Source organism: Hoplias malabaricus, chromosome 2, assembly GCF_029633855.1.
Source record: "Hoplias malabaricus isolate fHopMal1 chromosome 2, fHopMal1.hap1, whole genome shotgun sequence".
Lineage (NCBI taxonomy): Eukaryota > Metazoa > Chordata > Actinopteri > Characiformes > Erythrinidae > Hoplias > Hoplias malabaricus.
The window spans coordinates 3,336,039-3,361,038 of NC_089801.1; the positions used below are offsets into that span (position 1 = coordinate 3,336,039).

The 25,000-nt window shown below is 44.3% G+C and overlaps 2 protein-coding genes across 7 annotated transcripts in view; one reads left to right on the top strand and one right to left on the bottom strand.

Moving 5' to 3' along the window:
- Nucleotides 1–1,959, bottom strand: part of LOC136673427 (receptor-type tyrosine-protein phosphatase delta-like) — a 109,961-nt gene extending 108,002 nt beyond the window's left edge. The window contains 1 exon segment of the mRNA XM_066648892.1: nt 1,950–1,959. Coding sequence (XP_066504989.1) covers nt 1,950–1,959 — 10 coding nt within the window.
- Nucleotides 744–25,000, top strand: part of LOC136674819 (multiple PDZ domain protein) — a 72,559-nt gene continuing 48,302 nt past the window's right edge. For all 6 annotated transcript variants that reach the window (XM_066651069.1, XM_066651087.1, XM_066651096.1 and 3 more), the window contains exons 1-8: nt 744–819; nt 5,253–5,318; nt 11,015–11,184; nt 18,535–18,642; nt 18,845–18,984; nt 22,265–22,478; nt 23,617–23,745; nt 24,528–24,716. In XM_066651069.1, the coding sequence (XP_066507166.1) occupies nt 5,303–5,318; nt 11,015–11,184; nt 18,535–18,642; nt 18,845–18,984; nt 22,265–22,478; nt 23,617–23,745; nt 24,528–24,716 (966 nt within the window). In that variant the 5' untranslated portion in view covers nt 744–819; nt 5,253–5,302. The remainder of the gene's footprint in view (nt 820–5,252; nt 5,319–11,014; nt 11,185–18,534; nt 18,643–18,844; nt 18,985–22,264; nt 22,479–23,616; nt 23,746–24,527; nt 24,717–25,000) is intronic.

The following is a 25,000-nucleotide window of genomic DNA, read 5'->3' on the forward strand; positions in this document are numbered from 1 at the left end:
AAAACCTAATGTGATGCCGTTTATTTTCTGAGACACACTGTCTAATATTTAGTGTGCCCTTGAAGTGTATAAACAACAGTTTCCTCACGTAAAGAGTGCACTATTTAGGGAATATGGAGCTATTTGGGATTGGGCCATTTTTAATGCGCTTCGAGGGTCAGTTGTCATGGCAGCCAGCAAGCGGTGCGTGAGCGTTAGCCCTAGCGTCAGTGATGGACATGAATCCTGAGTCGATTCTATGATTCAACAATTTAATTTCTCCTCTGATTTGTGATTTGAAAAATTAAGGAATAGTAATGTTTCAAAAATGAATCTAATATTTGATCATTAAAGTTTAGGTTTATGGGAAATAAAACCAACATTCTCATTAAGTTAAAAAAATAAACCGCCGTTATTTCCAGAAAAAATGATGTTTATAACAAACTTGTGGCTCAAGGCTTGAACAAAAGCTCCTGTCCATCACAGGACACACCACACTCCTCACAGAGAGAAGAGAGATCCCACACAAGACCCACGACACTCTTGTGCAGCAGCAACACTATCTGGTACATTATATAAATATTGCCGTTTTTAACTCGTAATATTAAGAAACTGCACATTTATCCTCGAAATAATCATTTTATTACAAAACTATTATAACTTTAGTTTTTGTTTTGTGCTTTTGTGTCAAACGGCTACTTGTATAAGAAACATGGTTCAATATTTGTTTCATTCCTGAGAATCGATTCATGTGAACGATTCATTGAGGATCCCGTTAAACGGGAGTAACGGGAACGGTCCCATAGAGAAATAACACACGGGAACAGAACTGGAACATAAGTAAGTTCTATTTTTCGTTTTTAACACTAAGGTAAACACTTTACGACTCACTTACTGTTTTTTAAAAGCTTTTGTTTAAGTCTTTTCGGAGACATAGCTTAGCTACATGTTGGCTGCTTATTCGCCAGCCTCTTTCTTATAGGAATTTTCCATTCCACCTTAAATGGTCCAGCAGCTATAATGTAACTGCTGCGCTAATTAAGGTGGAACGGAGAATTCCAAAAAGAAGCTGGCGAATAAGAAGCTCCGAGTTACGGTTGGTCGGTCTGCGTTTAAGAAACATATTTTACCACATGATTTACGTTGACTTACACAAATTTTTATCGTTGTTTGGGGGTAATTTAGAGATATTTTAACGTTTTTACGTAGTTGTAGGCTGTATCGCCTGTTGCTTCTACTCCAAAGCGGATTGAGGTCCCTGCTGTGTTAGAAATACAAAACAGACTGGGGTTTACTTAAGGGAAATAAGCCTGTCTGAGAGTTTAGAGCAATCACTTAATTTGTATATATATATATGTTATTTTTTAAGGGGCAAATTCCAAATAACACATAGCTATTCCATTATATATAAGACCCCTTTTACCATGTGTGTGGTGTGTTTAGAAGTGTCCTGAGCATTTTTTTTTTGCTTTGCAAAGGTCTCAAACATTCAGACAGTCAGGGTTTCTGACGTCACAAACCTAAGGATCCAGTCCGTCAGCTTGCAGGGTGTGGTTTTCAAGATTTTGAGTGGTGTGTGGACAAAGAGGAGGGGAGTTAGCGCATACTGAAAGAAGGTGTAGAGTTATGTCTAAGACACAATGTGTTATGGAACTTTTATTTTGGAAATAACTTGAGAGGAGATTTTAGGGCGTTAATCAATGACAGAAGACAATTCTATTTTTCAGCATCAGATAAAAAAAGCAGAAAATACATTCAAAGACAGATACATTTCACAGAAGCCTCTGTAACTAAATGTAATATTAGGATTTTTAGTAAAACCACTTGTGTAGTCAAAGTTCTATCTTAGAAGTTGGTTGCATTTTTTTGCAATCCCCGTAAAAACAAACACCTTCAGTGACGTTGAAGTCTGGGCTCAGGGCATTGATCTCAGTTCCAGCAGCAGCTGGAAACACATCTTGATTATTTACTTTTCTTCATCTCCACATCCTTTCAGACCTGTAGTGTTGAGCTGTTGTTCTCACAGCAGAAGGATGGACATGGACGTGCATCCTACGCTCTAATTAACCTCACTGATAATTGCTGGCTATAAAGTCTTGCGTAATAACTCTTCGATGACAGCTTCTGATTGTTGCTGCTTATTTGGCTCAGCTTTAAAAAGCAGGAGCCTATTAGATATTCCATAATGGCGCAGTGTTGTTTGTAATTGGGGAATGCATGATCTGGTGGCGACGGCCAGAAGAGAGAGCCAGAATGTGTGTTTGAGGCTGGAGCTGTTGCAGTTATACTGTGTTTGAACCTTCAGAAGTGAGATCTGCCGAGGGACATGTCACGGGGCCAGGTGGTAAAGTCAATTATGGCAGGCTGAGTCTGTCAATAGGCAGATGACGATCCTTTAATAAGAGCATTAGTCCAAGACAAAGGCAACAACAGAACTCCCTCTCCCTGTTAGAAGTCAGGAGTTATTATTGTCTTATTTAAAGCTACACTAGGCAGTATTTTAACCTTAAAATCACAGCTTCAGAATCATTGTGACGCTCCACTGAGTTGTGATTTGGATCCTTGCTTCTCATGGCTCAGCACTGCAGACACTGCACTATGTAACATGTGGAGGTGGGTGGAAGCCAGCTCCTCCCCCCTAGATTTCTGGACAGTGCTACAAAAGTGAATTACACACTCCTACTGTAGGGGGAGCCCCCCTCTCTCTCAACCTCTCCCCCCCTCTCTCTGTCTGTCTCTCTCTCTTTCTCCCCCCTCTCTCTTTCTCTCTCTCAGTCTGTCTCTCTCTCCTCTCTCTCTCTCTCCCCCTCTCTCTCGCTCCCTCTCGCTCTCTCCCTCTTTCTCCCCTCTCTCTCTCTGTCTGTCTCTCTCTCCCTCTCTCTCTCTCTCTCTCTCCCTCTCTCTCTCTCTCTCTCTCTCTCTCTCTGTCTCTCTCTCTCTCTCCCTCTCTCCCTCTTTCTACCCTCTCTCTCTCTGTCTCCCTCCCCTCTCTCTCTTTCTCTCTCTGTCTCTCTCTCTCCCTCTCCCCCCTCTCTCTCCCCCCCTCTCTGTCTGTCCTCCCCTCTCTCTCCCCCTCTCTCTGTCTGTCTCTCCCCCCCCTTTCTCTCTTTCTTTCTCTCTCTCAGTCTGTCTCTCTCTCCTCTCTCTCTCTCTCCCCCTCTCTCTCGCTCCCTCTCGCTCTTCCCTCTTCTCCCTCTCTCTCTCTCTCTCTCTCTCTCTCTCCTCTCTCTCTCCTCTCTCCTCTTCTACCCTCTCTCTCTCTCCCCTCTCCCCCTCTCTCCCCTCTCTCTCTCACCCCCTCTCTCTCTCTGTCTCCCCCTCCCCTCTCTCTCCCCCTCTCTCTCCTCCCCCCTCTCTCTCTGTCTGTCTCTCTTCTTCCATCCGACTTCTCTTTCTTCTTTCTCCTTTCTCTTTCTCTCTCTTCCCCCCTCTCTCTCTCTCTTCTCTCCCCCCCTCTCTCTCTTTTTCCCCTTCCCCCCCCCCTCTCCCCCCCCTCTCTCTCAATGTTACTGTGATTGTGCTCTGAAGCGGTGCAGAGGGAAGGGTGCAAGCTTTTGTTTTTGTAGAGGTTTTTAAAATGACATTTTCCTTAGTTTTTTTCTGTTGGATTTCAGTGGGAGGGACGGAATTCACCTTACATCAGATTTAGTCGTTTCGTTCTTCTTCTCAATAAAGACCCTGCCTTCAGCTAATTCAGCCTCTAAGGTCCTGCAGGAACTGGAGGAGTGTCTCAGGGGGACGGTGGTAATGAAGCATTATCCACATCTCAGCGATAAACCTCCTGCATCCGGACCACATTAAAATGATTACAGGACAAACTAGTTTCACGGAACCTGCTGCAGCCTCCTGAATTTCTCATGAGCATTTCACAGACGTTCTCGCCTCTAGAAGCTGCCGAGGAGATTCTCTGCCCTGTGTTTTGTGCACTGGGGCACTGTGGGACATGGGTCCTCAGTACAGCGTGGTGGGAGGCACAGTGTGTGTGTTTTCTTCATATAAGAGACCACGGTCTTGCTTGAACTAATGAAGCTCCTTTTGAATTTATTCAAATGAGCAGTGATGCAAAAGAGAGATTACCAATCAGAAATGCACTTGAATGAAATAAATAAAGAACTAAATGGAGTTTTTATAAACTTCAGCAGACAGCGGGGGGTGGAGAAGAAGACTTCTGATTTTATAACAAAGACAAGGATTGTCAAATTAAAGCTGTGTGAAGTGAGAGCTTAACTAAGCCTAACTGTGGAAAGGATAACTGTTTTTATAAAACTCAAAAAAGAAATATGTTTAGGATCTGCTTCCTGAGGCGAAACACAGCATGATCGTCTCGACGGATTTAAACACTAAGCATTTCCACTCAGTGTGGGAATAAACTGGTAGAAAAAGATGAGAAGTAGAAAACTCTTTGATATTTTTCATTATTGCCTCTATTACACAAGAAATTCCTAGAGAAACTCTGAAGTATCGGGTCAGGAGACGTCTCGGAGCAGTTGTTCACACATGCAAGAGATTTTCCGCCTCAGTCGCGCTCTCACAGCAGGAAATTAAACACGTGCTTTAGGGGTGGGGGAGGAGCCTGTGCAGCACGTGCAGGAGAACTCCGGAACATTTCCTGCTCTGTTCTCCCATGCACTGACTAGGACTTCACCGGGAGTCTATACCAGGGCACTACCAGGATAAAGTCTGGGTAATGTCCGCGCTGAATGTTGCTGGTGCTCACGTTCACACATACACCCTGAACCCTGAAAAACGGGACGTCATGAGTCACTTGTTCAGTTCTGGTTCTGCGTTTTCAGCAAACATTCCCCAGTTATTTTAGTGAGATATGAGTGAGGAAATAATCATAAGAAGTAATCATATGAAGTAAGAATTCACATAAAATGAAAACAAATCCTTACCTTCAAAATGTTAAAACCCCATTTGTAGCGAGAGTAGGGGGGAAGTGTGGATGTTTACAGCTTTGCTGGTTCTCCTGGGAGCAGCGGATATGATAGCGGACATTAGTAGACTTCAGGAGGAGTGAGATTTTTGACAGGGCTGTCAAACTGTGTGGCCGGAGCGCGAAAGCTTTGGCTTAGTGTTTTCTCGCCTTCATCAAGCTACCAGAGGTTTAGGAGAAGGGAAATGGGTCGAGAACATATGCGAATAATAGGGCATTTGGGGATAATCTTTAAGGGACGTCCACTCGAGTAATATGTCATTTGTCCGCGAGTTATCGTAGAAGTGATTGTAAGTACTTGTGTATTAACCTGGTTTATTCCTGCGTTTGCTTTCAGGGGTCTTTTTGACAGTTGAACATTCAGTGAAAAGTGAAGACTGAAAAAGGATGATTGAAACGATAGGTAAGTTTTACACTGTATAATCTGTCCTCGTTCTCATAGCAGCTCACATTGCTACTCTCGACTAACACCACATTTTCAGGAACATGTAAGACCCACGGGTTTAGAACTGGCTGCAGGTAGAATGACCACAACCAGCTCTGATTGTCCATCATTTTTCATTATTCTGGAACAGGACACGCAGTCCTCACTCTCACAACTCTCTCTCTCTCGTTCTATCTCTTTCTCTCTCTCATTCTCTCTCTCTCGTTCTCTCTCTCTCTCTCTCTCTCTCTCTCTCTTTGTTCTCTGTCTCTCTCTCTTGTTCTATCTCTCTCTCTCGTGTTCTCTCTCTCTCTCTCTCTCTCTCTCTTGTTCTCTCTCTCTCTCTCTTGTTCTATCTCTCTCTCTTGTTCTCTCTCTCTCTCTCTCTCTTGTTCTATCTCTCTCTCTCTCTCTCTCTCTCTCTCTCTTGTTCTATCTCTCTCTCTCTCTCTCTTTCTCTCTCTCTAGTGAACCGGACACACAGGGTCAGCTATAAACTATTGCTGTGCTAACTTTATTAATTCCGTCTGTTGTCTATCGCTGGGGCTGTCTGAAATATTTACTTCGCTTCATGAACGTTATTATTTATCCTCTTTAATTGATCATAAATTAGTCATGGATCCAGGTTCAGACCGAGGTCAGCCGTTTGATGATGCCTTGCATGGTCACTACTTTGTTTAAAATCAAAGCTGAGTGACAGCAGCTCTCTAAAACCAAGGAGATTGCTGGGTTACTCCGAAGGCTGGACAGACAGCTAGAGAGCTTTATTGATCCCTGAGAAAAATAGTTTTATTACAAGACAACAGCAGTTAACAGGACACTACAGCAAAGGCACTAACACAACAAACTCAATGAAACAGTGACATATATCTAAAGTAAAGTGGAAAATAAAGAGATTAAATAAATCAGCATGGCGAAGGATATTTCAGAGCACTGAGGCTGTAATGTGGCACATGTGCTTGCCCAGATTCCTCCTCCTGCAGCATGGTCTGATGGAGGTGGGGACGAAGGGACCCCCTGTAGTTCTTTATTGAAGCTGCGTCTCTGACTGAATACAGGCCATGGATTTATAACCACTCACTCATTGGCCAGTACAGTTGTTTTCAAGACTTTATCTTCTGTGCCTTGATGTGTTTTTTTTTTTACCAGCTCAAAGCCTCAGACAGTTTTTACATCAGCTTCTGGAGTTCATCCCTCGACAGGGACGGAAGATAAGCTCTGACGCTTTCCAGATTTCCTAGATATCAAAGTGTCAGTCACATGCCACAGATGGCTTGGCACCATGCTGAGTCAAAGCCAGTCCGCTGACCCGTGATTGTCACACAGACTTGGAGTCTGACGAACAAAAAGAAGACGTAGCAGGGAAACTGTCTCAGGGAGGACTTAAAAGCTGTAAACCAGAGAAGGATTTCTGTATTAAAGGAGACATATTATGAAAAAAATCTATTGTTTTGTGCATGTTCACATTATTTTTGAAGTTTAACAACCCAGTCAAGTTGTAGAAGGCCGCCTAATTCAGAAAAACATTCTGCTCCCCTTCTGACGTCAAGTGCAGAGACTTTGGAATTGCCCCGCCCCCACGTCTGAGTCTGTCCAATCACAGCGCTGGACCTGCGTTTACGTGAGAGCGCAAAGACGAAGTTAAACACAGCAAAACAGACACAACGAGCAAAGAGAAAGAGAAAGAGAACAGAGTGAAAACGGCTAAAAACCAGAGCTTCTGCTCCTCGCTCCTCACTGCTGTGCGCTCGGGGTCGGGGTGAACAGCGAGCGGCTCATTACCATTTAAAGGAACAGGTGCTGAAAGCGGGCGTTCTGAACAGGGCTGTTTACACAGGGGGAGAACACTGCTGTGGGGCTCGTGGGGTTTGGACCAAAGCAGGTCACAGACGCTTCATTAAGAAACTCCACTGTGGAAGAGAGAGGGGGTATACCCACGTTGAAGGTAATGACTGTCATTCAGACAGCTGCTTGCAGTTGATGTAGTTTCTGAACAGGTTTAAAATAAGTCTAGTCCATTCTGTGATTTGTTTGATGTTCTTACAGCACTGACAACACACATAATGAACTCTGCATGAATACAGCAGGCCCACGACTCAACTCTTCACCGGCGTTACCCAGTCTCAGATCAATGTAGAGAGAGTTATGTCCATCACACAGTGTGATACTCTAATTGTTTACTCGAAGGCATGTGTGCAGACAAAAGCAGATCACAGAGGATTCCAGGTTTGCTCCAGCTCTGACACTGCAGAGAGAGTTGTTGTTTGTTATTGGATTTCCTGTCAGTGCTTTGTGAAGAGGCACTGTTTGAGACCGCTGTTAAAGAGGTGGACACACACACACACACACACACACACACACACATACACCAACATACAGACACAGTTTGGGTTTAGTCACGCTCTGTGAGCAGAGAAACAACCTCCATTGGTCCAGACTCTCCTGCAGGGCTCCGCTGACTGCACCTGGATATCAGACTGAGGGGCTTAAGACACACACACACACACACACACAGAGCGCTATATGAAAGTATCAAATATAAATGTGTGTTATAAATGATAAATGAAGTTAGAAAAGCTATTGATGCAAAACCTTCATCTCTGTTTTATATTTACATTTTCATACCTAAGTATATTCACTATATTCTTAGTGAAACGTCTGTGGTCCAAACCCCACGAGCCCCACAGCAGTGTTCTCCCCCTGTGTAAACAGCCCTGTTCAGAACGCCCGCTTTCAGCGCCTGTTCCTTTAAATGATAACGAGCCGCTCGCTGTTCACCCCGACCCCGAGCGCACAGCAGTGAGGAGCGAGGAGCAGAAGCTCTGGTTTTTAGCCGTTTCCACTCTGTTCTCTTTCTTCTCTGTTCTCGTTTTGTGGGGTGCTCCAGATACTCATTAACGTGAACAAATGATGTGTTTATAATTTGCCACTTTAAAAATACATTGAATTGTTTTTACTTCTCTTAGAGTGGTTTGTAGGTGTGTTTGTGTGTGTGTGTGTGTGTGTGTGTGTGTGATTTATAAGCTGGGCTCTGTTTGGCAGTGTTAGAGCTAGACCAAACCTGTGCTGCATCCCTTCCTCCATCCTTCTATCTCTCTCTCTCTTTCTCTCTTTGTCCCTCTCTCCCTCCTACATCAATCATTCACTCTGTTCTCAGCAGAAGTGGGGTGGGTAGTGTTACCCAGGAGGCATCTCAGATTCTATTACCCCAGTCTGGAACACAGCGTCCAGCAGCTACTGCACCAAAAACAAAACAATGACAGGACACAGTGTTATTGTTCCTTCAGAGTTATTACCGGCGCTGCTGTTTAAATAGGTAATGTCCAGATGAATATAGCTGAGCCTAGGAGGATATATTCTCGAGAAAAAGAAATCATTTTTATTGAATAACGCATATTGGCAGCTGCTTGAACAGTGTGTTTCTGCTGCTCCAGTGTCTCAAATGATTTATGTGAATGTATAAAATGAAAAGAGGGACCAACTTCAGTGTGTCTTTCTCTGAGCCTGTAGTTTTAGTGTGTGTTGGACTGTGTGTGTGTGTGTGTGTGTGTATGTGAGACAGGGTAAGGGACTGGGTGTTTGTGTTTGACTGCGTGAGTGTATGAATGAGTGGGTGAACGTGTGAAACTCCACAGGTGTGAGTGAGTGTGTGAATGAATGAATGAATGATTGGTGAGTGTGTGAAACTGTCCACAGGTGTGAGTGTGTGAATGAATGGTGAGTGTGTGAAACTGTTCACGGGTGTGTGTGTGTGTGAATAAATGGTGAGTGTGTGAAACTGTCCACGGGTGTGTGTGTGTGTGTGAATAAATGGTGAGTGTGTGAAACTGTCCACGGGTGTGTGTGTGTGTGTGAATGAATGGTGAGTGTGTGAATGAATGGTGAGTGTGTGAAACTGTCCACGGGTGTGTGTGTGTGTGAATGAATGTGAATGAATGAATGAATGAATGAATGAATGGTGAGTGTGTGAAACTGTCCACAGGTGTGAGTGTGTGAATGAATGGTGAGTGTGTGAAACTGTTCACGGGTGTGTGTGTGTGTGAATAAATGGTGAGTGTGTGAAACTGTCCACGGGTGTGTGTGTGTGAATGAATGGTGAGTGTGTGAATGAATGGTGAGTGTGTGAAACTGTCCACGGGTGTGTGTGTGTGTGAATGAATGGTGAGTGTGTGAAACTGTCCACGGGTGTGAGCGTGTGAATGAATGGTGAGTGTGTGAAACTGTCCACAGGTGTGAGTGTGTGAAACTGTCCACAGGTGTGAGTGTGTGAATGAATGGTGAGTGTGTGAAACTGTCCACGGGTGTGAGCGTGTGAATGAATGGTGAGTGTGTGAAACTCCACGGGTGTGAGCGTGTGAATGAATGGTGAGTGTGTGAAACTCCACGGGTGTGAGTGTGTGAATGAATGGTGAGTGTGTGAAACTGTTCACAGGAATGAGCGTGTGTGTATGTGTGAAACTGGTGAGTGTGTGAAACTGTCCACGGGTGTGAGTGTGTTAATGAATAGTAAATGTGTGAAACTGTCCACAGATGTGTGTGTGTGAATAGTGAATTGTGAGTGTGTGAAACTGTCTACAGGTGTGAGCGTGTTAATGATTGGTGAGTGTGTGAAACTGTCCACGGGTGTGAGCGTGTGAATGAATGGTGAGTGTGTGAAACTGTCCACAGGTGTGAGCGTGTGAATGAATGGTGAGTGTGTGAAACTGTCCACAGGTGTGAGTGTGTGAATGAATGAATTGTGAGTGTGTGAAACTGTCCACAGGTGTGAGCGTGTGAATGATTGAATTGTGAGTGTGTGAAACTGTCCACAGGTGTGAGCGTGTGAATGAATGAATTGTGAGTGTGTGAAACTGTCCACGGGTGTGAGCGTGTGAATGAATGGTGAGTGTGTGAAACTGTCCACAGGTGTGAGTGTGTGAATGAATGAATTGTGAGTGTGTGAAACTGTCCACAGGTGTGAGCGTGTGAATGAATGAATTGTGAGTGTGTGAAACTGTCCACGGGTGTGAGCGTGTGAATGAATGGTGAGTGTGTGAAACTGTCCACAGGTGTGAGTGTGTGAATGAATGAATTGTGAGTGTGTGAAACTGTCCACAGGTGTGAGTGTGTGAATAAATGAATTGTGAGTGTGTGAAACTGTCCACAGGTGTGAGTGTGTGAATGAATGAATTGTAAGTGTGTGAAACTGTCCACAGGTGTGAGTGTGTGAATGAATGAATTGTGAGTGTGTGAAACTGTCCACGGGTGTGAGCGTGTGAATGAATGTTGAGTGTGTGAAACTCCACGGGTGTGAGTGTGTGAATGAATGGTGAGTGTGTGATGGACTGCTGCTCTGTCCAGGTTGAACTCTGATTGATTCTGAGTGGGCTCCTGAGTCTGATCAGGATGAAGCAGTTAAAATGAATGAGTGAATGTTCCCTTGAATACAGTGTATTGAGTGGATTTATTGACTGTGTGCAATGTTGTAGACCCTTGGTGTATGTGCTGCTAAATACACATGGAAACACACTGTTGTATGTCTGTACTTTCTGTCGTTCTGTGTAATGTGCTTCTGCTTTGTGATGCACCATGGGAAATTGGGAAATGACTTTAAACATCACTAGTCTGGACATGATACGTTAAAGATAATGCTGCATTAAACGTTTGTCGTGTAAATCCTGTTCTCCTCTCCTCAGACACTCAGCGCTGTCTCCAGGCGGTGGAGCGACTGCAGGCTCGTCTAAAGGAGAAAGGAGGAGACGTCCCCTCTGACGAGAAACTGAGCCTCCTCAAATCGGTCCTCCAGAGCCCTCTCTTCCACCAGATCCTCGCTCTGCAGAAATCTGTACAGCACCTAAAGGAACAGGTATCACAACTACATTACCCACAATTCACTTCAGTGTTTTATAGATGAGACCCAGGCATTTTGACCTTGTGTAATACCCCTGCACCCTTTCTAATATGACTTGTAAATAATAATTTGTGGTATTATTCTATTTAATAGATTATGACCCATACGGGAGTCATATCCTCCCGTATACAGCTACCTTATATTTTTATCGTGCTGTTTTAATGTGTCGGGCCGGCACGGTGGCACAGCAAGTAGTGTGTCGCAGTCACACAGCACCAGGGACCTGGAGGTTGTGGGTTCGATTTTTGTTCTGGGTGACTGTCTGTCGGGAGTGTGGTGTGTTCTCCCTGTGTCTGTGTGGGTTTCCTCCAGGTGACTGTCTGTGAGGAGTGTGGTGTGTTTTCTCTGTGTCTGTGTGGGTTTCCTCCGGGTGACTGTCTGTGAGGAGTGTGGTGTGTTCTCCCTGTGTCTGTGTGGGTTTCCTCCGGGTGACTGTCTGTGAGGAGTGTGGTGTGTTCTTTCTGTGTCTGTGTGGGTTTCCTCCGGTGACTGTCTGTGAGGAGTGTGGTGTGTTCTCCCTGTGTCTGCGTGGGTTTCCTCCGGGTGACTGTCTGTGAGGAGTGTGGTGTGTTCTCCCTGTGTCTGCGTGGGTTTCCTCCGGGTGACTGTCTGTGAGGAGTGTGGTGTGTTCTCTCTGTGTCTGCGTGGGTTTACTCCGGGTGACTGTCTGTGAGGAGTGTGGTGTGTTCTCCCTGTGTCTTTGTGGGTTTCCTCCGGGTGACTGTTTGTGAGGAGTGTGGTGTGTTCTCTCTGTGTCTGTGTGGGTTTCCTCTGGGTGCTCCGGTTTCCTCCCACAGTCCAAAAAAAAAACACACGTTGGTAGGTGGATTGGCGACTCAAAAGTGACCGTAGGTGTGAGTGTGTGAGTGAATGTGTGTGTGTGACTGGCGCCACCTCCAGGGTGTATTCCCACCTTGCGCCCAATGATTCCAGGTAGGCCCTGGACCCACCCCGACCCTGAACTGGATAAGGGTTACAGATAATGAATGAATGAATGAATGAATGAATGAATGTGTTTTATTCAGTGTGTTAACCATTACGTTGTTTCAGTTTATCTTCTCTGGCTCTGTTTTCAGAGCTATTCAAACTGTGGAGTGCAAAGAATTTGTGGGAGGTGAAAGATATTAATATTTAAACAATTCTGTGATAACAGTGGGTTATTTCTTTGGCCTCAACACTAGCCTCAGGTGAGGAATGTAGCATTATACGGTACTGGGGCTGATGGAGCACTGTGTGAAGAGAGAAAGCCCCCCAGAGCAGGAGTGTGTGTTCTGTTCATATGAGCAGGAAAGAGGAGAAGCTCTTATCGTCATGTGCTGCTTTTATTGTACTCTATTTTGTAGCCAGTTACAATAAACAACAAAAGTCCTGGACTAATGGGATGATTTTAGTGTTATACAGATGCTAGCAGTTTAGCTACATACCCACTAGTCTGTGTTAGTTAGGGGTTCTCAAAAAACAGGCCATGGGGTCTTAGAAATGTGAATATCTTAAACATGATAATGCTGTAAGGGTGGTGATTAAACTGGGGAGATGCGAATAAGATGCAGAAGAAAATACGCACATTTCTCACTCAAATCTAAACTTCAGGGTCATTTACAGCATGAAAATAATAACAAAAACATGCTGCTGTGTTTCTGAACTGACTTTGTTTTATTTTAAAATCTGAGAACACAGTGCATCGTGTTGGAATCTAAACTTCTACAGAAGTATGAGCACAGTCATGAACGCTATTCCTATCATCCGAAAGACCACGCCACATTTTGGGTGAAAAACTCTGTTAAAGCAAAGGCATCAATTCATAAAAGCGAGTAGCAACGTGCCTAACAGTTACTGCCCCACATTTGTTTCATCCAACGATAAAAACATTAGTTTCCCCAAAGAGCGAAGGACAGTAAACTAAGACATCTGTGGCGTCAGGTCGTTCACACATAGGATGAAAAATAATAAACTCTGGGATATGGCCTCCTAGCTGTAGTGTGGGCAAACCCTCTATCACAGAGGAGATCTAAAGTTAAAGACACATTAAAACATTCATTCATTCATTATCAGTAGCCCTTATCCAGTTCAGGGTCGCAGTGGGTCTAGAGCCTACCTGGAATCACTGGGAGCAAGACGGGGAATACACCCTGGAGGGGGCGCCAGTCCTTCTCAGGGCAACACAGACACACACACACACACACACACACTCACACCTACGGACACTTTTGAGTTGCCAATCTACCTACCAACGTGTGTTTTTGGACTGTGGGAGGAAACCGGAGCACCCGGAGGAAACCCACGCAGACACAGAGAGAACACACCACACTCCTCACAGACAGTCACCCGGAGGAAACCCACGCAGACACAGAGAGAACACACCACACTCCTCACAGACAGTCACCCGGAGGAAACCTACGCAGACACAGGGAGAACACACCACGCTCCTCACAGACAGTCACCTGGAGGAAACCCACGCAGACACAGGGAGAACACACCAACTCCTCACAGACAGTCACCCAGAGGAAACCCACGCAGACAGAGGGAGAACACACCACACTCCTCACAGACAGTCACCCGGAGGAAACCCACACAGACAGAGGGAGAACACACCACACTCCTCACAGACAGTCACCCGGAGGAAACCCATGCAGACACAGGGAGAACACACCACACTCCTCACAGACAGTCACCCAAAGTGGGACTAAAACACCGATGAATTTAATTAATTCAACAAGTCTGTAATCATTTGTGAGAAACTGATTAACACATAACATAGTGTACTCAAGGAGTTCGATTGCCACTAACCGCTAACGCAGCTTCCTGTGGAATTCGGGCCAAACCGAAGACCCATTGTCCACAGCAGTGTGCTCATGTTGCTTGGCACGACCCGTGGTTTTTATACTTGGGTGACTGTGGCATGTGGAGTCAGTCATTTGCTCACTTTGGGCCCCTGAGCGACAGCATACAGATTTTCAGTCTCATAGCTTTTGGAGAACCACGGCATGACTCACTGTTCTGACTTTGTAAAACTTTAATCATCTTTAACCACGTCAGCTGCTCCTTCTTCTGCTGAAACCTCCGTATGTAAGTCAGAGGTTACATCTGCCAACACTCCCACTGAAAGAGAGCAGATTAAGGTTCGGTATTTGCATATTACGTAACGTGAGGAGTCACAGTTTGGTTGGTGTGTAAGGCGTTTCTGTTGTTTTGGCTCTGGACTCCGGCAAAGTGGATTCAAATTGACGTGGTGGCTGTAAAGTTAACTGTGCTAGAGGCAGGGCTGGAGGATGATTGTTTTTATTTGGAAATTGCAGTTGTAGTAACAGCTGTAATTTAAATTCTAACCTGTGTTACTAAGATCAATGGATAATCAGCGTCTATAACAGAGTTAGACCAATCAGAAGCAGCCCAAGATTAGAATGAAGGTGATTCCGTGATCGGAACGACAACAAATGAGTTTTTCATAACGTCTCCTTTAAACCAGATGGTCTTGGTTCAGAAAAGACGCTATATTTATCGTCGGCTAAAATGATTCATGACCATCTTTCTTTGTATCTGTTGTGCATCACGAGGGTCCGGTGCTGAACCCACACTGTAGAATCATACACCAACTTCTGGGGGCCACTTCATATTTTTACTGTGTTTTTTTTTTTAAATATTAAAGCCTCCTCTGCTCGAGCGTCTGGGTTCAACCTGAGTGAAAGTGTGCTGTGAAACTATGTGAGCAATGTCGGGGGAGGCTGGGATAGCGGAGGAATGGAGATTATCAAACGCCTGCATTCTCTCTCTCTCTCTCTCTCTCTCTCTCTCTCTCTCTCTCTCTCTCTCGCTCTCTCTCTCTCGCTCTCTATCTCATTCTTGTCTATCTCTCCACTCCCTCTCTTTCATGTTTCCTCCCCCTCTCGCAGTCATTTTCCCTTCTCCCCTCCTTCACCTGCTCTCATTTTTTGCCCCACGTTTCACTCTCGTCCCTTTCTCTTTCATGTTACCTCCATCTCGCTCTGTCATCTTCCCTATCCACCTCTTTCACCTGCTCTTATTTTTGCCCTGCTTTATCTCTCTCTCTCTCTCTCAATTTCTCTCTCTCTCTCACTCACTCTGCCTTATTTTCATTCTCTCTATTTCTGTCTCTCAACTCACTCTTTCATTTCTTCCTCATGTTTTTCTTCTCTCTTTCTCTCTCTCTCTTCTCTCTGTCTCTCTCTTTTTGTCTCTCTCTCTCACACCTCACTCTTTCATGTCTTCCTCATGTTTTTCTTCTCTCTCTATTTCTCTCTCTCTGTTTCTCTCTCTCTCTCTTTCTCTCTCTCACCTCACTCTTTCATTTCTTTCTCATGTTTTTTCTTCTCTCTCTCTCTCTCTCTCTCTCTCTCTCTCTCTCTCTCCCCCCTCTCTCTCTCTCACTTTCTCTCTCCCCCCTCTCTCTCTCTCTCACTCACTCTGCCTTATTTTCATTCTCTCTATTTCTGTCTCTCGACTCACTCTTTCATTTCTTCCTCATGTTTTTTCATATCTCTCTCTCTCTCTCGCCCCCCAGTTATGTTCCTATGAGGCTCCTCCTGCTGTAATGTTATTAATGAGTCATAAGGGAGTAAAAAGGGCCTCTTTATCCCGCCGTGATTTGCCGGTCTGTCACTTTAATAAATGCTAAATGGAGCCTTGCCAGTTTACATTCATGAACGTTACAATTTTGGTGCTAGACGAGACGAGGGGACTAAATTGAGACATACTAACTTCTGAGATCTTTATCCTCAGACAGGAAACGGAGGAGGTGGTGGTGGATGGTGGTGGTGGGGGGGGGGGGGGCAGGAGTCTGACACCGAAGCAGCCGTTCTGTCTGGAGGCGTGTGGCACTCACACTGCACCTGAACAACAAAAAAAACCCTCTTCAGGGCCTTTATTTATTTATTTGTTTGTCCCTGGACCCCGGCTGTTTACAGCAACCGGTGGGCCGAGCTTTGTCTTTGTCTTTGTCCCCATGGCGACCAGACTGAGGGGGGAGGGGGGGGGGTGGCTGGGTGAAGTGAGGCAGAAGCAATTTCTTAAATGTGCAAGAACCAAACTGGTACGCTAATCCTCTTAGCAACACAGGCTAACGAACAACACGCACACTCTGTGCTAACGTAGCTTAGCACATTCAGAAAGCTGCTCGCAAATGAGCCTCACACACACACACACACACCACTGCTCTTCCTCTGAATGGGCTAAGCCTGTGTTAAGCTACATTTACACTGGAGAGCACTTCACAGGGATTTACAGTGCACTAAACCAAACAAATGACACTGCACTACATCATCATTTAACGTAAATTAACCTTGTTTATTAACCCCATGTTTGCAGTGTACTGCTAAAATGATCTCAACCCTAAACCCTTTAAGATCTATGGGAAAAATCAGCCATTTCTGCTGTTTTCTTCTCAAATCAAAACTTTTTCATGTGTTTACGATCCTTAGAACTGTTTTCAGTTGGCAGCCATTGACTCACACAGTTTCACTGCTGATGTCTTTATCACAGGATACAAAATGAAAATGAAATTTGAAGGAAAGCTTGGATTAAAAAAAAAAAAACAGGGAGCAGAAGTGAAGTTTAAAATGAAATGTTTGATGGTTACAAACTTGACTCCAGCTGATCTCTGCCCATTGGACATCACCTGTGTCTTCTTCTAGTCTCTTCCTTGGTTTGGTAATTGTTGTGAATTTCCTGTCCATAAATTTCCTCCAGAGATTCTCATCAGGTTTGGATCAGGACTCTGGGAAGACATTTAGTTACTGCATGGTTCAGGAAAGGGCTTTACTCATTTTGCAGTGTGAGTAGGAGCATTATCTTGCAAACAAATAGCAGACCGATTGGTCGATGTTCTCAGGGAAAGACCTGTGTGGTTCTGATAATTGTTGACATTAGCGTTCGCGTTGCCAGGTAGCTGTAAAATAGGTCGAGCCCTTGGTGAAGAAAACAACCCTCAAACCATGATGCTTCAACTAACTTGGATGAGTTGCATTTTTTACTTCTAAAATAAGAACACAGAAAACCTTCTATCTACAGGAGGTCCTCGGGTTACGTCAGTCCCGAGTTGAGATGTTTCGTGGTTACGACACATCTCCCATTTACTTGTTTGGACTTAAGTGGTTTTGCCTCGTAAACATCGTAACGTGAACTTCGTGTTTGGTGTGCGTGGCGAAAGAATACACGGTTACGCGGCTCGGGACCGAGGAGGATAGGTGTTAGGATAGGATAAGTGCTTACAGTATGTTATTTACGTACAGTATGTACGTATGTTCCGACTTACACCGAAAATCGGTTTACGACGCGCCGTAGGAACGGATCAACGTCGTAAGTTGAGGACCCCCTGTACTTACAAACACAAATGTGCTATGGATTAAAGTGGACATGTTTTCCTCTTCTCCACAGTGGAACACACTTCTGTTTTTAATAAAACCCCACAAGCCGAAGCTCTGGTTTTTAGTCGTTTTCGCTCTGTTGTCTTTCCTCTCCGTTCTCGTTTTCTCCGTTTTTACTCAGTGCTCTCATCTCTCTGCGCTCATTGTGCTGAGTAAAACGTAAAAAACCATAATGGACAAACTTCTAATAGATGATGGAGGCTGTATGTATCACCAGAGGCATCGTAAAGTTGTGCACAGATGTTTTCTGAGTCCCGTTCCGTCTTGATAATTGATGCAAAACATTGTATGCTTTATCAAGATCAGGGCAGCGGAGTAAATATGGAAGTTAATTAAGCAGTTGTGAGGTTTAATGAAGAACATGTGTGGCCATATGGCCTGGGAGGAGAAATGATCCTGGAATGATCATAACTGATGTGTTTTTCTCTACTTCTGATCCACTATTTATATTCTCGGATGATGAATAAATAAAAAGACAATTAAAACTACCCAGGGATCCACGGAGTAATTCTTTTTATCTAAACATTTCCTTCCCCCCATATTTTCTCCCTTTCCCGCTCTCTCTCTTTCTCTTCCCTCCTCTCTCTCTCTCTCGTTCTCACCCTTTCTCTCTCTCTCTCTCTGTCTTTCTCTTTCTTTCTCTTGCACTCTTGCTGTGACTCTCTCTCTTTCTCTCTCTCTCTCACTTTCTCACCCTTTCTCTCTCTCTGTCTTTATCTTTCTTTCTCTTGCACTCTTCCTGTGACTCTCTCTCTCTCTCTCTCTCTCTCTCTCTCTTTCTCTTCCCTCCTCTCTCTCTCTCTCTCTTTCTGCCTTTCTCTTTCTTTCTCTTGCACTCTTGCTGTGACTCTGTCTCTCTCTCTCTCTCTCTCTCTCTCTCTCTCTCTCTCTCTCTCTCTCTCTCACTCTCTCTCTCTCTTTTCAGACTCCTTGTGTGAACTCAGAGTTTAATGGAGGATATGTTGACACGTGTCCGATTAATGGGCAGCCCTCTCCAGAGGAGCATGAGCGCATCATTCGTGCCATGGCTCAGGTGACACACACACACACACACACTTTTCAGTGTTACTTGAGGTCATGCCCATGTCTTATTATCTGATGTCCAGATACAGTCGACCCAGCATTGTTTATTCCACCTGGGTCTGGTTAATCATTCCTTCTTTAAACTAAATCACCACTGCTGGTGATTTCCTATTATATTTATTGTCTTGTTTTGTGTGTGTGTTTTTACCCAGGGCCGGGGCATCATTCATATTGAGCTGCTAAAGCCGGCATCAGGAGGCTTAGGTTTCAGTGTGGTGGGGCTGCGTAATGAGAACCAAGGGGAACTGGGCATTTTTGTCCAGGAGATACAGCCAGGAAGTATTGCACACTGGTAATGGAGCCCACAAAAGCTTCACATCTGTTTGTTTAATTTAATATAGCATCTTAAATGTTAAACGGTTAATGTCATGAACATATAAAATAAAATAGCCATGTGTGATTTTGCCAGTGACGGCACCATTTTGGAGGTCATAGTGAGAGTGCACTGAAGTGACAGCATGACAGCACTAAAACTAGAGATACATAAGCAAATTGAGGGGAACCCATATCAAGACAAACTCTGCAATGAAACCAGAGACTGTTGTTTGGATAAATTCGCATATTGATGCTGTCCAATGAAGTAACTTTATACATTTCCACACAATGTGAAGGACTGATATACAGGGTGGGGCCATTTCTATGGATACACCTTAATAAAATGGGAATGGTTGGTGATATTAACGTCCTGTTTGTGGCACATTAGTATATGGGAGGAGGGAAACTTTTCAAGATAGGTGGTGACCATGGCGGCCATTTTGAAGTCGGCCATTTTGGATCCAACTTTTGTTTTTTCAATGGAAAGAGGGTCATGTGGTTTTAACATAACTTTATTCTTTTAAGAGTTATTTACAAGTTTCTGACCACTTATAACACATTGTTTTGGATTGTCAATGCAACCCTCTTCTCCCACTCTTCACACACTGATAGCAACACCGCAGGAGAAATGCTAGCACAGGCTTATTATTCTTTATAAACAGGAAGTTAATATCACCAACCATTCCTGTTTTATTAAGGTATATCCATATAAATGGCCCACCACTGTACACAAACCTAGATACATTATTTGTTTGGACAGCGATGATATTTTAACAGTGTCGACCCATACGACCTGAACAAAAAAGGTCTGACCCCATGTTGCTGCCTCCAACCTCAGACTTGGATATTACCACCTATCTAGTTGAAGGTGTGAGTGTGTAAACCTGTCAGCAGTTCTGAATCTATAAATCCCTTGAAGCCAACAGGCATTTTTTTCCAAGGGCTGAGTGCCATAATAATAATACAGTCATACAATGATGCAGTCCTAAGAGCAAAGGTAAGCCGCTGTGGTCAAGGGAACTTTGGCCTTCACTTACAGACAAATATATCATGATCATGATGATGAGGTCGTCATGACCTAGTGTATACCGTCAGGGCTTGACCTAGTCCTAAACCAGAAACTTTGTCCAACTCTGATACATAATAAAAACCTAAAGCATTGTTATGAAACATCCCAATATTTGACACGGCAGTAAAAAGTTACCAGAAAGTATTCCTTAGTTTTATTCTATCATCTTGTATAGTATTTATTGCCCTATGTATGAAGCAATATTTAGCAAAGGATTTAACAGGATTTAAAATCTTGCTTTGTGGTAATAATATATAATTGTCCGTCATGGAATTTATTACAGCAGATTATACTTTTACACCAGAAACAAATGAAAAAAAGTGTAGTAACGCAGCATTGCCTTGACCACAGAATACCTCCAAAATGGTGCTTAAAGGCTAAGCACCACTTAATGGAGCTCCATGAATATTCCACATTATTGTAGTTACTGACAGATATAAGTATGAATTAAAATGAAAATAGCAGCTTAATTTGCTTTAAAACTGAAAATTTTATTAAATTGACGGAAAAACCCGAGCTCGCTACGGAAATTCTTGAACGCGACCGTGACGTCACTGGTGGACAACAGCTGAACGACGCCGCGGTAAAACACCGTTATGACTGACTGTTATGACAGTATCTAGCTAAATAACCAACATTATTCATGACAATAGCCTAGCAATAAGCTACACTCAAATGTAGAGGTACCGTTATTCTTGTAAATGTGATCGAAGTCGAACTCGAATTCATCCGACACTATAAACCTCCGTAATGCAGCTACGTAGCCGAGTATAATGTGAGACACCGAGTTTAGCGAGTCAAGCTAACGCTAACTAACACCAACTAAAACAGGCGAAGTGAGTGTCCTTACCCTGTTTACCTCCATGTTACAGAGGCTCTTGAACACCTTTCGTTGGTGTCCTTACATGTCCATATTGTTGGAAAAGCGCCAGTGAAATGAGCTACAGATAACGGAGTGAGCGGACGGTCCTTTCCAAAGTGCCCGTTTAAAGTGGACAAATTTAGTCCATTTTCTGGATATTTTGGGATCTTTGGGCCATTTGTGCACAGATGTCCCACTGTACATTGAATGATTGCAGCCAAAAACAACACACCTTTTCGTCATTCTGCATTAAATTAAGTGCAGCTTCTAGAATGTTGTCCACCATCTACGTCACAGGCAAGACGCCTATTAGAGTTTCCCAACACCGTTGGGGGGGGGGACCAACGGTCTTTTAAACCTTATTCCTTCAATTAGTAAGAAATAACATGTTTTCTGACTATCAATAAACACAAGTTAGGAACTCAAATTCCACTGTATTTATTTGTTTGACACTTTCATATCGCTGGTGCTTAGCCTTTAAAACAAAGTATTTTTACTGCAGTTTTATGTCATCTGTCAAAGACCAGTTGTGAAGGAAAGAGATCAGACCTCTCCAATTACTTGTTGCACTGCACCTGTTCCAAATGACACCTCTTTTCTCTGTATTGTGCAACACTGTAGGTCAGCTTGAAGAAAACTGTCAGACATTAAAGATCAGGCTCCTTTTATATCCCACATGTGTCTAGGTAATGGAAAGTGAAAGATCGTGTAGATAAACAGTGACATTGAGTCTAGACCGGCAGTGCTCTCAGTCTCTGATGTCTGAGTTCAGTTCTAGACGCTATATCTGTTTTATAATGATGGGGAACAGAAGAAAATAGAGCGGACCCTGTCGATAAATTGCTGAGCTGTGTCTAAAACATGGTGCGGTTACTTTTATCTGGGATGATTTCTCTTCTATTTCTAAAAGAGCAAGCTACAGCAGACCTACACTGCCAGAATGTTCACACCATACCGTGATTAAAGTAGTGTAATGAGTTTACAAAGATGAGCATGTCCTAAGAACATGACTAAAAAGCAGATATCTATTTTTAGGTGAGAAGCACCTCATGAAACTGTCTCATAACTAGTTGACCTTACTCTCACATCCCTCTCGCACTCTTAAGTGAAATAGCCACACTTTCTGAACCCTCGTGTGGCTCAAATAAGAGCGGCTAATGCTATTAACTGTTGTCTATCAACATGTTACGATAGATGGACCAATAGAAATTAAGTATAATCACAGTTTTACCTTCTGTTTTGGATTTACTTTTGGTGGGGCCAGTAAAAACGGTTTTGCAGAGCTGTTTTCAAATTGAGTTTATCACTCTGTGTCTTGTTTATCAGTGATGGTAAACTGAAAGAAGTAGATCAGATCCTGGCGATAAATGGGCAGCCTCTGGACCAGAACGTCACTCATCAGCAGGCAGTCGCTCTGCTACAGAGAGCGTCCGAGCACGTCCAGATCACTGTAGCCAGGGGACCCATCCCTCAGCTGTCCAGCCCCATAGTGTCCAGAACACCCAGCGCAGCCAGCACACTGTCTGCACACTCAAGTGCGGTGAGACAGCACACTTTAAACACAATTGCATACAAACACACATCTGTAGCACTGTTTAGTGTATATACATGTACAGGGTGAGTCAAAAGTCGTAGGACGCCTTTTTATTCGTGAAAGGGAATGTAGTGGGGAGGGACCTATCTTTTAAGCTAAGTCCGGATCATAGCTGCCATCTTGAAAGCCGCATTATTGGATCAAGGGCGAGTATTTCCAGTGGAGGGTGGTATGGTGGCGCAGCAGGTAGTGTCGCAGGCACACAACTCCAGGGTCCTGGAGGTTGTGGGTTTGAGTCCCACTCTGGGTGACTGTCTGTGTTCTCCCTGTGTCTGTGTGGGTTTCCTACGGGTGACTGTCTGTGAGGAGTGTGGTGTGTTCTCCCTGTGTCTGGGTGGGTTTCCTTCGGGTGACTGTCTGTGAGGAGTGTGGTGTGTTCTCCCTGTGTCTGCGTGGGTTTCCTCCGGGTGACTGTCTGTGAGGAGTGTGGTGTGTTCTCTCTGTGTCTGCGTAGGTTTCCTCCGGGTGCTCCGGTTTTCTCCCACACTCTAAAAACACACGTTGGTAGGTGGATTGGAGACTCAAAAGTGTCTGTAGGTTTGAGTGTGTGAATGAATGTGTGTGTGTGTGTTGCCCTGTGAAGGACTGGCGCCCCCTCCAGGGTGTGTTCCTGCCTTGCGCCCATTGATTCCAGGTAGCATCTGGACGCACTGCGATCCTGAACTGGATAAGGGTTACAGATGATGAATGAATAAATGAATATCTTTGGAGATATTGCAAATCTCCAAATCAGTTTCTTCTTTGATATGCTAAATGACCTCCTTCCCACTGGAAAAACTTTCCTTGATCCAATATGGTGGTTTTCAAGATGGCAGCCATATTCCAGGCATAGTCTAAAAGACAGACCCCTCACCCATTGCTTTATACTTTCAGATGCATGCTTAGATTAAATGATCTTTTTATATTGTAGTGATTTCAAGTAAACAACTTTTTAACAAGCTTTTTGATTTATTTTAGTAATTTCTTCACGTGTTGCTTTACTCATTCTCTTTCTGTTTACTGTGTAAACTCACATTCATCCATTCGTTTGATCATTGAGTTTGCCTCTCTCTGGCTTTTTTCTCTTGTCCTCTGTCCTGTCCAGACTCACTGGACTCAGGTGGAGACCATAGAGCTCGTGAATGATGGCACCGGTCTTGGTTTCGGGATTGTTGGAGGGAAGACCACCGGAGTCATCGTCAAAACCATCTTACCTGGCGGAATTGCAGATCAGGTGAGTCCAGACTTAGTGTTTGTTCATCTTGTTTTACAGAGACAGTCAGATTTACACAGTGGATGGCTCTCATTCTGTAGTTTGTTCATCAGTTTGAGTCTCTCTGTCTGTTGAGAACATTGTCTTGTGGAGTGTTTAACCCGGAGAAGCAGTGGCTGATGGTGTGTCCTAGCATACTCCAGAGGGTCTAAGTGTGTGTGGGGGTGGGTTGTGGGGTTTTTTGAAGAGGGAGAGGGAGCTAATCCTGTGGTCTACTGAGCCATGCAGGATAAAACTTTAATAAAGACATCAAGCCTGACCTGCTCTTTGTTTTGACACACACTCACACATACACACGCTCACCAGCTAAGCCCTTTCTGAGAAGCGTGGGAGAGGCACGGTTTTCTGTGTTTTACATATTCGGATACTTGCTGTATTTTTAATTGCATTTAGTGAACTTAAGTCTTAAAAGGGAGTCACTCAGCTGTGCGTTTTAAACCAGGGCGTGAATATTTGAGCAAGTCCTTCAGGTCTCGCCACTGGGCATCTGTGGCCTAAAGGTTATAGAAGTGGGCTTAGTCCCTGGTTCAGGGATAAATAGGGCCTGGGGGAGTGAAGGAACATTGCTTTCGTCTCCCTCAACATCCACATGAATTAATATAGATTTTACCTTGCTGTAGTTTTGCAGTGACTCTTTCAGCAATAAGCCTGGTATAGATATAATCTTACAGAGGAAGGTTTTATGTTAAATCTATTTACCCTTTCTGGTTCTCTCTTGACTCGTTCTTCTCTCCCTCTGGCAGGACGGCCGCTTGAAGAGTGGTGATCATATTCTTCGTATTGGTGACACTGACCTGCACGGTTTGGGCAGTGAGCAGGTAGCTCAGGTGCTGCGACAGTGTGGAAACAGAGTAAAGCTGGTCATCAGCAGAGGGACCGTGGATGAATCTCCCTCTCTTTCTGCTACTCTACCAACGGTTACAGAGCAACAGGTGAACTGGATAAAGAAGATAATGCATGGACACGTGCTAGAGCAGACATTGTATATGAAGACTGTCAGTAAAAGCTGACAGTTACTGCAGTCACACAGCTTCAGGGGCCTGGGGGTTGTGGGTTCGATTCCCGCTCCGGGTGACTGTCTGTGAGGAGTGTGGTGTGTTCTCTCTGTGTCTGCGTGGGTTTCCTTCGGGTGATTGTCTGTGAGGAGTGTGGTGTGTTCTCCCTGTGTCCACGTGAGTTTCCTCCGGGTGATTGTCTGTGAGGAGTGTGGTGTGTT